At 52.1% G+C, this 13,110-nt stretch overlaps 1 protein-coding gene across 2 annotated transcripts in view; it reads right to left on the reverse strand.

Moving 5' to 3' along the window:
• Window positions 1–13,104, reverse strand: part of MGAT5B (alpha-1,6-mannosylglycoprotein 6-beta-N-acetylglucosaminyltransferase B) — a 69,421-nt gene extending 56,317 nt beyond the window's left edge. For both annotated transcript variants that reach the window (XM_026861037.1, XM_026861036.1), the window contains exons 1-2: window positions 13,069–13,104; window positions 6,560–6,672 (exon numbers count right to left, since the gene is read on the reverse strand). In XM_026861037.1, the coding sequence (XP_026716838.1) occupies window positions 6,560–6,629 (70 nt within the window). In that variant the 5' untranslated portion in view covers window positions 6,630–6,672; window positions 13,069–13,104. The remainder of the gene's footprint in view (window positions 1–6,559; window positions 6,673–13,068) is intronic.
• Between the last annotated feature and the right edge of the window lie 6 nt (window positions 13,105–13,110).

The following is a 13,110-nucleotide window of genomic DNA, read 5'->3' on the forward strand; positions in this document are numbered from 1 at the left end:
CTGGGGAAATCTGGTGCCTGCGCTGCACTGCAGGTCCTGGGTCTGTGGCACCTCACTCATGCCAGGAGTCTCACCAGCCTTGGTGTGCTCACTCCCATGAGTAACCAGCTCACTTTGTAAGGATTTAGCCTCCTCACCAAGTTGACTCCAATTCCAGAGGGACAATGACTGAGCCAGTTGCTTTGTTTTGTGGGTGGTTTCATTAACGCCAAGTACTGGCTGCAGAGACTCTGGCTATTAAGAGCTGGCCCCACCTGGTTTGTAATGGATGGGTGGAAGAAGACAGCCTGAACTAACTCCCAGAGTGCATTTAGTCCACCACACCACATTATCTCCCATTTTCAGCCATTTGTTCTTTAAACCTTTTCTCAGGTAGTTCATAAAATATTAATGTAAGAGGTCCAAGAAATCTCTCTCCTTCTCTGTGTTCATTGATGGAAGAAATTGCTTTAAGCAGGTGAGACTCCAGGAACTGGAACAAGCAACAGCCGTGGGAGAGGTAGAGCACTCCGGTAGTTGAAACACAGGAGGGGTGCTGGGTTTGGGGAGAGAGCAGGGCAAGATTTCTGCCAGGTGATGTTAACACTATTTCCAGAGCAACATGCCTTGGCTCTTGTCTGCTGGACCTCTCCCACGAGTCCCCCACCCCAACACAGCAAACCAGAGCCATTCTGACGCCCCAAGAACGCAGCAGTGCTCAGCTTCACCCACAGAAGATGCCCCACGACAGCAAGGGGGGCTTCCCCAGCAGGCTCTCTCTATAACTTTTCCACATTTATTTTTCTTTCCCTACGCAATGAAAGCAAATGACCAAATCTCAGAGGCTTTTGCAGTAGCAGCTGTCCTTTGGCCACCTGCACTTCTGCCATGCCACAGACCAAGGAAAGTCCCTGCAGGCACTGGGGCACTGCCCACCTCCAGATAGATTCCAGGTCAAGGCAGTTACCATCGCCCAGCTGCAGAAAGTCCCAGTGGCATAGGACTGGGAAACCCCCAGTCCCAGTCCACAGGCTGTTTAATATCCCATCAGGGTCCATATCCTGCAGCCCCGAGGAGATGAGGCCCCAAAACACATCCTGGCAACCTAGGACAAGGTGCAACAGCCTTGCAGAGGATGTGCTTCACCCTTGCTCACTGGCATTTTCCAGCTCATGCTCTAAAATCAGCTCCAGTCTTGTCCTTCCTTCATTCCCTGTCCCCACTAATCCTGTTTCCAAAGTGGTGGAGGAAACACAATGCAGGAGCCCAATTGTGGTCACTGACAGGAAACCAGCTGGAGAAGCTGCTGGGAGCTCGTTTTGGGGTGGAAAAAGGCAGGTGTTGAGCTCTCAAGCTGAGCACCAATCCAGGCAGGAAACACTTGAAAACGGGTTGAAAAGACCATTATGGGAACAGTAAACACACAACTCCAGTGCTCAGCAAACCACCACTTCCCAAAGGCATCGAGATTCGAGGATCTCAGCACAAGAATTGCTGTTGCAGCACACAGACCCCAAGCACTGAGATATCTATATGAACCACTCAAAGCACTTGTATCAAAGTACCACCAAGGTCAGCTGAAATTAAATCAGAGCCCTCCTGCAAGAATCAGCAGCCCACAGCAAGGGCCGAGCTCAGCTCCAGCTATTTCGGGACATCAGGACCTGCCCTACACATCCCCTGGGCAGCAAATGCCTCCGGTACCTCGTACCCTACCATATAGGAATCAACAGCAGGAGAAATCAGAAGTCTTCCCATTTTTTTTAAACTAGCTACAGCAGTTGCAGGCAACATTCCAGCCGCATCTAATCACGTTTTAACACTTAATAGCCTATTTTCCTCCGCTAATCCCCTGCAGCAGCAGCTCCACCAGTGGGATGTACATCGCCGCTGAAACCAGGCTGGGGTACAGCTGTGGGCAGAGGGACTGCTGCCAAATCCCTCCCCAGCCACATCACAAGCACCACAATTAAAGATTTTGGTGCTTTTTCAGGATCAGCCCCCTGCCTCAAGACACCTTGACTCTGTCAGTAAAACAAAACCAAAAGAAAGGTGCTTGGGAAAAAAAAAAACAAAACAAACCCAAACAAACGTTTTAGATTCTAAAGAGGAGGAGAGAAGAGGGCACAGAAAACTCAGTCTCTTGAGTCTAGAGCCCTTCCCAAAGCATCTCCCACATTCAAAATTTATAGACTTGTCTGTTCTGTTTTTTTTTATCTAGGTCTTTGTTTGTAGAGCAAATTCTCTCGGTGGCCATTTCAAAACAAAGGAACCTCTGTCTGTGTTTACTTGACAGTAGCGGATTAAGATAAAATAACTTGCATTTCAGAAGATTTTTTTATTTATTGTTAAGACGCAAAGCCTCCGCTGCATCAAATCACCAAGCAGAGAATCCATCTGAGGAATGATTTCTGGCACACACCGAGAAATCTGGCTGTTGGAGGGAGCCTCCGAGAAGGGAATTCACATATAAAAATAAAATTTTAAATGGGATTAACTTTTGGACTGTGACATTATCCATTTCTCCTTTTCATGCTCCTGCCTCACATCTATCTTCATTTTGGTTTTGACTGGCTGCTCACACAGTTCAGAAGCCAAGAAAGCTCTGAGCAAGTCTGGGGCATTTTCATAAGCTTCCCCTCGGATTGCAATATCCAAGGTTCAGTGCTGGGCTGGTCAGGACACCCAGGGAGAAACAGGAACAGTCCCTGCCTAGACTGGACCATGAACCATGAGTTTTACCACTTATCCACCACCCGACAGGATTTCTGTGACGCAAATGATTTTTTAAGTGCTCAGGTGCTGAGCTTAACCCCCAGCTCTTTGTAGCCAACCCAACCCTGCAGGCATTTAAGTGCATGGGCAGTTCCACCTGCACAGCATCACTGCTGAGCCTGGCAGGACACGTAGAAACAAGGAGCAGAGCAAAGAGCCACAAAAGCCAGGGTCACCCCCAGGAAGGGCCACGGGAGCGGACACTCGCTAGCCACAAATGTACCCAACTAAATACACCAGCTTTGCTGGTAAAGCAAGCCCACACCCAGACCGTATGGGAAGAGGATGCTGCCAGCTTGCAATGCTAAATTAATCAATTAATGAATAATGCTCAGAAGGGCCCATTAAAGCCCGTGCTTTGATGAGCCCATGCACAGAGGAGAGCGGCAGCAGGGACCAGGCTCCTTCCCCAGGCAGGACCACCACTGCACTCCAGAGGGTTTCACACCGGGAGCTTGGCTCCGGGAGATGCTCAAGCCCAGATTTCAACGCGTGGCAGATCTGAGGCCACACACCCAGTAACACCTCCAAAGCCCACAGCCTCGAACCTATCCAGGTTTGTGCAGATACTGGCCCGATTCCCACCATTACTCACATCAAGAGCTAATCAGCCCAGCAAAATTAACCTGCTCCTTTGAGCTCGTCTTCAGACCAGCATTGTGCTCTTAACAGCAACAATAACAACCAGCAATATTTCTTAGGTTTCCTTGGGATCCATAATGCATGGTAATTAAATGCCAGTTTGTTATTCAAACAGACCTATTGAGACTTCGCAGCACTAATAAGAGTTATACCCACTTCTGTTCCCATCAACCCACGCTGACTTCACCGTGCATTCGGTGTTCCTCCACGTGAGCTCAGCATCACCCCACCCAGGAGGGACCTCTGGAGTCCCCTTCCCAACCGCCTGCTCCAAGCAGCGCAGACCTGGGGGTCAGATCGAGCTGTCCACAGCCTCATGTCACCCAGATGTGTTTTGAAAGTCTCTAAGGATGGAGTTTCCCCATCTCACCAGCTTCCTGGAAGCTTTGACTCCCTATTTCCCAGTGGCACCAGTGAGGTTGCCCAGCATGCATCACTCCTCTTGTCTTTCCATGGGTGTGATAGTTGGGTTTTTCCAGCCATTGGGGCCTCCTCCAACAGCCACAACCTTTCAAAGGTGACAGAGAGGGGTCTGAAGTTACTTTGGCCAGCTCCTGTCCAGCCCTAGTCTTGTACGTGCCCTGAGGTCATGGTTCTGTTCTACTTTCGGGGTCTCTCACCTCGTGTAGCTGTGTGCTGAGAACAGCTACATCACCATGCGGAACAGCCAGGCCCTACATACCAGTATCACAGGAAAGGCTGAACCCAAACAGCCTGAACCCAGTGTTAGACAGCTAGAAAAAGCCTTTCAGGTTGGGCATGCCAAGTCCTGGGGACAAAGAATACAACCTTCTTCCAAAACAGCATCCTTTCTCCAGAGACAGAAGAGAGGATGCTTTGTGTTTCAAAACGGTGTGTAAGACGATGAATGAACCAAATCTTCCCCCAGCAAGAAACACAGCAACAGCCAAATTTGCAGCAATTCATCTGGAAGCAATACCTTGCTTGGAAAATCTATCCAATAAAGGAAAAAAAAAAGGTTTTATACTGAAATTCTGAGCTTCCTAACAAAGCAGGCCTTGCCTTAACTAGTTACAAACCTAAGAGATCAAAAGCTTGAATAATTAGAGGACCTAGGTCATAATTTTTTTTTTTCTTTAAATGAGACCAAGCAGCTGTTACCAGAAGCAACACCCAGACCCACACAGTCTTGGAGCAAAGCAGCGGGCATCTCCCCTGGGCAGCAAGGCAGGGACTCGCAGCACACCCCTCAGCAGAGCCAAGGGGGCCCACCGTGACCAGGAGCTCAGATGCGAGAGGGTGAACCCATTCACACACCTTGATTTAATCACCTAAAGCAGGTAAGCGTGGAGGACTCAGAGGTGTGAGAGCCTGAAGAAGGAGGTTTCTTTTGATCCAGCTCCAGGACTGCACCAACATTGCGCCCCGTGAATGAGAGAACGAGAGGGTTAAATCGATGACAAGAATAAGGATGGGGAAAGCTATTCCCCTCCCAGGCATCCACAAAGGGGATAAAGAAGCTGAATAACTGTCATCTTGCTATCATTTCACCACAACTTTAGAGTCCTCTGGGGTGGGGCCAGCAGCTTCTGGAGGTTTCTGGAAACGTTTGCTGCTGTTTGCAGCACGACCTGTGACACCTCTCAGCTCGGGCTGGTCCCTCTTTACCTTTCTTCTAGTTCTCTGCAAGCTCCCTGGGGATGCTGGAACAGAGGGCAGCTGTAACAAGTGACACCTTTTATTCCAAACGCGGGAACCTTTTCAGGACTCATCTCCTCAAAACCCAAGTGTGGAGAAGATGATGGTCCCAGGCTCCTGCCCACCCTCTCACGTGCCGCTTCTCATCTTGAGAAGGAAGGAATCCCCTACAACCAGGCTGCACTCACCAGCTGTCCTGGGAGCTGTGCTTGGCATGGGACAGGGACAGTAACACAGCACCCACCCTCCTTGCAGGGGCAGGTACCCTGACCATGGTAAAACAGGCAGAAAATACCAAAAGGCACTGATCCTGCAACCTGCTCTGGCTCAGGCTGAGGTCAGCCAGGCAAACACTAGTCCCTGGGGGAAGGGGCTTAATGCAGTTGGTGATAGGAACAATTAGGGGAGCACAGAGAGAGAAACACCATCCGCCACGTCCTCCATCCATGGGGCAGAAAACAAAGCCAGCTGCTGCAGGCTGCACATTATTCTCTTTGAAAGTCAGCTAAACAGTTTACAAGGACTATCCAACTTCTGGAAACCACTTCAGTCCTCTCCTTCTGTAGGAAAGAAACTATAATTTCTTCCAGCAATGCAAGGAAAGGATTTAATGCCCAAAAATCAAATTCCAGGTGAGGCTGGGGAGCTCAAATCCCTCCACACCTTTGGTATAGAGGAGAAAACCATGGTGGCCTGAGCAAGCTTATTTCACCCTGCTCACCAGAGTTCAAGCTGGGCATTTCCCTCTGTGCAATTCAGTTGTGCTGTTCCAGGCTGGGACCACAGAGGAAAAGTCAAGGCAAAGCTTGATTCAGTGTGGCAGTGTCCTCCCAGAGAAAGGGCAGGACACAATCCTCCCACTATAGAAGCTGTCTCCTGAGCTGACTGCACATCTCACTAAAAACAGGTTGGTTAAAAAAAAAAAAAGTAACAGAAAGCACACTTGCTAAAAATCAGAATATTTCTCTTCTACATTTCAGTACTTCCAAAACCACAAAGGCCATTTATTTTCCCATCCCTAAGGAACCATTTCTACTCTCCGCAGGTCAAAACTGCTCAAAACCATGGAGCCCTCCAAGCACCAAAGCCAAACTCTCAGCACATCAGACTGGGTGCAGCCCATGCAACCCACACCACCACCAGCAGCTGAAGGTCTGATCCCATCAGTCCCAGCCACTGGTGTTTTCCCATCCCTCTGCTGCAGGCCAGGGTCAGCAGCCACTCTCCAGCACACATGTCCCCACTGTGCCTGCACACCTCTGGATGTGAGTACAGCCAGGTTTCAGCCACATGGCTGCAAAGTGACCCATGCAATGGCAAGAAGGGCCAACAGGACCCCGAGCCGTCCTGACGTCCCTGAAACGGGTCAGGATGGAGCTTTGGGAATGGAGGCATCCAAGCACCATCCTCTGTGCATCCCTGGTGCTCACCAGCTCGGCTGGACCACGTGCCTGGGGGTCACTGAGCATCCCAGGGGACAGGACAGGCACAGATCTGTGCTCACCTTCGGTCCGGATGGTGAAGGGCGAGTCCCCCAGGCGCTTGGCTGAGAACTGCCCTCCCAGCGACGTCATTAGGAAGCACAGGGTGAAAAATCCAATGCCCAGCACAAATATCCTGTGGGAGAGAAAGCAGAGATGTAGCAAGATGTGATGAGGAATTGACTTGCTCCCGGGACAGCCCCAGCACCCTGTGCGCCCCTGGGGTAACCTGTCGGAACAGCAGCAGGAGCCGCTTTGCTTTGGGGTGTCTGGAAGAGCCAGCTGAGACAATCCTTCCCTCCCTCTCAGCTGCTCCATCCCTGCGGCTCACCCCATCCAGCCCAGGCAAGGAGCATCTCTGCGGCCCCAGCCCCACGAGAGTACACCAGCGCCTCACCCCAACCATGGCCAGAACCACAGGTGCTTCATGAAGAGCCACAAGATGCTTCTGCCCAAACCCTGGCACTGAGCAGGTGGGTTTTGCCTGAGAACACCCTCCGAAATCCCTGCCCCGATGGGCAGGCCTTGAGAGGGAGCGGAGGACTTGCACCTTAGGTGGGAAAGCTGAGCCAGACCACGACTGCCCTTATGATGCTCCACTAGATCCAGCCCAATAACCCAGACTGCAGGAACTGCTACAATAAACAATACTCATTTTCCTCCTGGGAGAGTCCAGAGAAAAGAGAGACCTTGTACCTTCCCTTCCTCCCAAAGGGTCTAAAAAAAAAAAAAAAAACCTTTTTTAAAAAAAACCAACTTTTTTTTAAAAAAAAAAAGGTCTTTTGTTCCCCCTGTAACTAGGCCACCAGTATTTGTCATTGTGTCCAGCATAGCCTGTGCACAGTGCAGGCAGGACGAGGAGGACCCACACTGGTGGCACACCGTGGCCTGGGACCATCCCATCGCCACTTTGTTCCTCCAGGCTGGCAGGAAAGCGGCTCCCGTGGGATGCGCCAGGCAGGATGCCGACCTGCACGTTGCTCCCAGCCGAGCTCGTGATCACCTCCAGCTGTGAGACAGGCAGGAGCTCGCAGCACTGCTTCTATTCAGGCCAAATTCAGGACAGTGACTCTTTTGGGGATGAAAAGTCTGAAGGCAGGAGCTCTGTGCAAGCAGGAGGGTTATTGTGCACTGTGGAACATAAAGCCAAGCCTTCCCGTCTCCTCGGCGTGCAAGCAGAGCACACTGCACTGAACACCTGGACTCCTTCCACCGCTGCTGCTGTCACCTCCTCCTCTCTGTGGAGGTGCAGCATCCTCCAACAGACACACGGGCAAAGCCCTGGCAGAGCCGCTCCCAGGCATCGTGTACAACAGCTCCCAGAGCCATGGCCATACCCGGGATCCCAGCCGGCCAAACCCAAGGAACATTTCAAGAAGAAGGAGGAGGAAAGACAACTGCCAGCCTCGTGAAACAACGGGTTTGTCATTCAAGACATAAATCTTACGTGGGATAGGGAGCTGAGTAAACCCTTGGGGGTGCCCGTTGGCATTTCTACCTCTCAGCATCCCCAAGACAAAGGGAAGCAAACCGCCAAACTGTGGAGGGCAGGAACCAGCAGCTCTCCTTTACAAGTTCACAGCATTATCCGCAGGGCTCAGGAGCCATGCACAGCAAACAGCACAGCCACCCAACACCGAAACCACGCTTTTCCAGAGAAAGGCTTGCAAAGGAGCACCACAGCCCTCCATCTAATCATTACTGTGTAGTTAAAAGGCAGAGGATTAGAAGCCAGCCATTAAGTCTGGACTACAACGTGCCAGCATTGCAATTATCTGTTGCTGGAAAGGGCTGGCAAATAGAGTAACTTGCTTCAAAGCACTCATTAGCTACAGGAAATGTTGTGGAGAGCTGAAGTACAGCGTCAAGCAGCTCAAGGACTGGGCTTCCCCAGAGAGATCTACTGGAGGAGCTCCCAGGGCAGGTCCCTACTGTCCCAGCACAGCGTGGCCAGGCTTGCCCTGCCTGGAGAGGCTCCAGGGCAAGACACGGCACCTTCCTGGGAGCCCACGAGCTCCGACGCTGCTGCCACACAGCCTGAGCCCCAGACCCAGGGCAGCTTTGCTCTCAGCATGGGACAGCTCAAGAGCAAAGGGTTTCCTCTGCCTGCTCCGAGGAGGATGCAGATGGGCATCGAACCCCCACTCCCACGGATCAGCCCTGCCTCATCCCCAGCTGGGTCCCAGCAGACCAGGGTCACCTGGTCATGGGCTCTGGACAAGCAGCTCCCAGTCCCCTTCTCAGCTCCTGCCTCATCAAGAGAAAAAGCGACACCCTGGGATCATTAGCATTAACAAGCTCTGCCAGCAGCACAAAACACCAGCACAAACGCTCACTAACCCTTTCGGAGACCCACAGCCAGGCACCGGGAGAGCTGACCCACCTGGGAGAGGGGACGCTCAAGCGCATCACTACAACTGCCTGACATCCATGTGCAGGCACACCGGGAGTGGAGCATCTCAAGTTCCTTTTATTTCTGAATGAGCCTGCCCTAGGGGGTGGAAAGCAGTTTAAACAGGCTATAAAAAGCAATGTGCACTCTGCTAATCCAGACTCCCATCCCTAAAGGCCTGGCTATAAGCATGGCTGGCATGCCCTAGAAGCAGCCTGCAGAGCACAGCCATCCCCTCCCCAGCAGATGCTGACGAACCATCCAGCTGCAGCGCTTGCACGCAGACATGACTACGGACCTCAGCCCCTCTCCCAGAGCAGACCTTGGAGGAGGGTTTACAGAGATCTGCCGTCCAGCTCTGGCAGGGAGGTGATTGCGGAGGCAGCAAAGCATCCTTGATGCTGTGAAGCAACGTGGTGTCCCGTTAATTGCTTGGAGAGGGGGTGATTCAGGGACATTAGTCCATTCCCATTACCACACCCCGTGCCCAGCCACACAGCACAGTGCTGGCTCTGGAAGAGGTGCTCAGGAACACGACAGAGGGGATTGCAGCTCCCAGCTTTGCCTTGGAGAGCTGAATTTGTCCTTAGGGCAGGGGTGGGGAACACTGTCTGCTGTGGCACCTCCCTGGCAGGAGAGAACAGCACAGTGGAGAAGGCACAAGCTGGAGGAAAAGGTCAAAGCCCAGCCATTACCTGCAACCAAGGGTCCTCCCTGGGAGCACCTCATAGTACAAAACCCACCCAAAGGCCCCATCCTGCTGTCAGCTGCTCCCTTCCTCAAGGGGCATTTTAACAAAGCATCACCTGATTAAATAATCAGATCTGATTCTGCTCTTCATTCTCACCTCTCCTATTGACAATACCTTCATCATTATGCAAGACCTTTTTTATGCATTTTAATCTTCATAATTATACTATGGCAAGGAGTGATGGTTAAACACCAAGAAGAAAAGGAGGAAGGAAAGAAAAAGAAGAAAGAAAAAGGGGAAGGAAAGAAAAAGATACAAAGGTGATCTGTGCTGTAGCATCTCATTAGGAGACATAATGGTTTTCATTTTGACTGGATTACAGAGAGAGTAGGGGAGACACAGGATCCTTTTTCCTAACAAAAAAAAAAAAAAAAAAAAGGATAAAAAAAAAAAAGGATCAGAGCCTAACTGAAATTGGATCCAGAAGCAGATCCAGCCCAGCAGCAGGGCTTCAGGGAGCACAGAGCTTGCTGGGATGGGCTCTCATCCTGAGGATCCTATCTCTTTTACTTTGTGCTGATCTTCTCCAGGGGAATAAAAAAGCTTGGCCAAGCCTTAACTGAGCAGAAACTCCTTATGCAGAAAACAAATAGCATGAAGTAGGTAGAATAAACCAGACCCCAGGTATTCTAAATTGCCCATCAGATGCACTGAGTCCTCTGCCCCCAAAATCAAGTCTAACTCACTGAAGACCACGGAGCTCCAATGACCAAATAACATCCACTCTGCATGCTGGCTTTGCCTGTCATCCCACATTACGTTTAATTCATTGCCTGGGCACAGTTCTGGTGCCAAGTCCCTCTCCACATCCTCCCCAAACTGAAATGTTCACAGTTCTGGATTCTGGCTTGATGCCCAAAAGAGAAGGAAGCCAAATTCTCCGAGTCTTTAGTGAAAATTGGAAGTGATGCCCCAGTCATTGCAGATTTTGGCCCATGGAGGTGAAAGCTGGATACAGTCAGGAGGGTCTGAGTGATGAGTTGTGAGGCGATGGGGGGAGGAAGGCCAGCAGCACCCAGTGGGACGGGGCTGTGACACTGGGACTGCATCCACGGTGCTGCATCACCCAGCTGGGACCCACAGCAAGACGGTGCACAGGAAACCAAGGGCTACAGAGACAGGTAACATCTTTTATTAGACAAGTTTTCAACACCAAAGTCTCTTGAGCCCAAAAACTGAGCCACAATTTCTAACAGCAGCAGCAGTCGGGCTAATAAAAGATTCTCCCTCTCCTGCAAACCTTGTTTTGCTCAGAGCTCGACACGGTCACGGCGCTGTTGAAATGATGCTCAGCCACGGGGATCGTCCTCAGCGGAGACCAGAGTGAATTCTCTTACTGGCCAACGTTACAGACACACAGAAAGCCTGGTTTTGGTTTCCAGATGGCAAACTTGCCTGAACTCCCCATGTTCTGCAAAACCAAGAGCTGGGCAAGCTGGACCAGGGCTCCACAACTAATTAATGCCCAAATCGGGCACTGTCACAGATGAAACACCCTTTGCTGCTGAGATGAAGTCAGACTCATCCTTGGACATTTCTACACATGGTTTCTAGACCGATTTTCTCTCTCCCCCCTTCCCATTTGCTGCAGGCGCTTTCAGAGCTCAGGGCTTTGCATTGCTTTGCTAAGCACGTCTGGAGCGTGGTTAATGAAATGTTTTGGTGCAAAGGGTCAGGTTTCCTGTTCACTGTTTGCTGATGGCACCGCTGCCAGGAGTCTGCACCAGGCAGGGGATCACACCACAGGCTTCCCTAGAGCAATGAGCACTCAATTTACAGGACCCCTCCTGACTGCCAGTATCTGCTCCCACTCCTGTAGGTCATCCCTGATTCACATCAGCTGAGAATGTGGGGTGCTGATTTTAGGGGAGCACTGCTGATTTGTACCAAGTTATGGCAGGAGTGGGGCAGTGCCAACGCTTGCCCACGTTGGTCTGGGAGCGAGGGGACACAGGACAGTGATGTGGAGGGGTCACACTCAGCATGACATCGATGTGGAGGAGGTGCAGAGCTGGCCACTGCGGGACAGCTGGAAGCGGATCTTGGGAATTTCTCCTCTTACACAGGAAAAGCCTGACTGGTTAACAATGGGGTAACTCCGCTGGTTCCAGTGGCACCCGTAATGGTCGGCACTGGTTTGAGCAGAAGCCAGCCCGGGACACACAGGAAGGATGGTGCGGGTGCGCCACTCTGCTACAGACACCAGGGACCCTCCAGCCTGGTGCTTTCCTGCCATCACAAACCCCTCGTCCACACGCATCCTCATCTCCAGTGGGACTTTGTGTCTCCCTCACTGTGCTTCCCCAGCCTGATCCCAGGTCACTGCTTCCTTCCCACCTCTCTCACAGTCATTCCCCACCGCACACTCAGAGCAAGCCCAAGCCGTAGGGACCCCCATGCCCCTGTTCTGCCACCGCTTTCCACCATCCCCTTGGCCAAGTTCCTCAGGGTACTGCTGCGGGATCCAGCAGCAGGAGTCCCTCCAGCAAGCAGTGCAGAGCCAGGCAACTCCCTGGGAGAGGCAGACAACATCTCCAAACCTGATCACAAGCGAGCGGCGCAAGCACAGCCCCATCTTCTCTTCCCAGCTCTGGGCGGTAGCCTGGGCTGAGCAAAAAGACAGCGGCCAGACCCCTCCAGCAATCCCAGGTGATCCCCAGCCCCCAAACACAGTGAGGAGCACTGGCAAGTTCGGGACTAGGCTCACCCCACACTGTGCTTCACCCCCCAGGCACTTTCTTCTGTGTGTTTTTGGTCCCTCTCTCCATAGAGAAACCAAGCAATTACCAGCATCTCCCATGTGTCTCAAGCCTGGGATCAACCAAAGCGCATCTCCGGTGAAACAAGGAAGCTGGAGAGCAAGGACTGGAGAAGGGAAGCGAATGCATGGAGGCAAAACTGGGGAGAGTTACACCAAGGGGAAAAAAGCAATAGGTGGGCATGGGCGTGCTGGGGCCGGAGGGTTTCAGGCTTGAATATCAACCCCAGCCCCGCTGACAGTTCAGGGTGGGTTCCACAATCCCCATCAGCACCAGCAGATTTAAAATCGAGGAACCAATTCCCCCCCCCCCAAGTACCACCACCTCCGAGGACGGTATTAAAAAAAGACAGCAGCAAACAGCCCTGAAATCAACCCCCAGAATACACCTGCGGGTGGGGTGACCCGGGAGCCGCCAGGCAGCCGCGCTGCGGGACCGGCACGCTGACCTGCGGGCAAACTTGCCTGGATCCCTGACATCCTCAGGCGGGCTCAATCCCACCCCTCCCGCGAGCCGCAGACACACACACCCCCCACCCGCAAAATGTGCTCCGACAACCGCTTCCCAGCCCGCAGGGGCCGAGCGAGGCGGGGGGAGCCGGGAGAGGGGACAAGAAAACAACAACTTTACCTAAAGGGTCTCAAGGTGACGAGGCATCTTCTGACCATTATC

This window comes from Athene cunicularia, assembly GCF_003259725.1.
Source record: "Athene cunicularia isolate RWA chromosome 18 unlocalized genomic scaffold, athCun1 chr18_part1, whole genome shotgun sequence".
Lineage (NCBI taxonomy): Eukaryota > Metazoa > Chordata > Aves > Strigiformes > Strigidae > Athene > Athene cunicularia.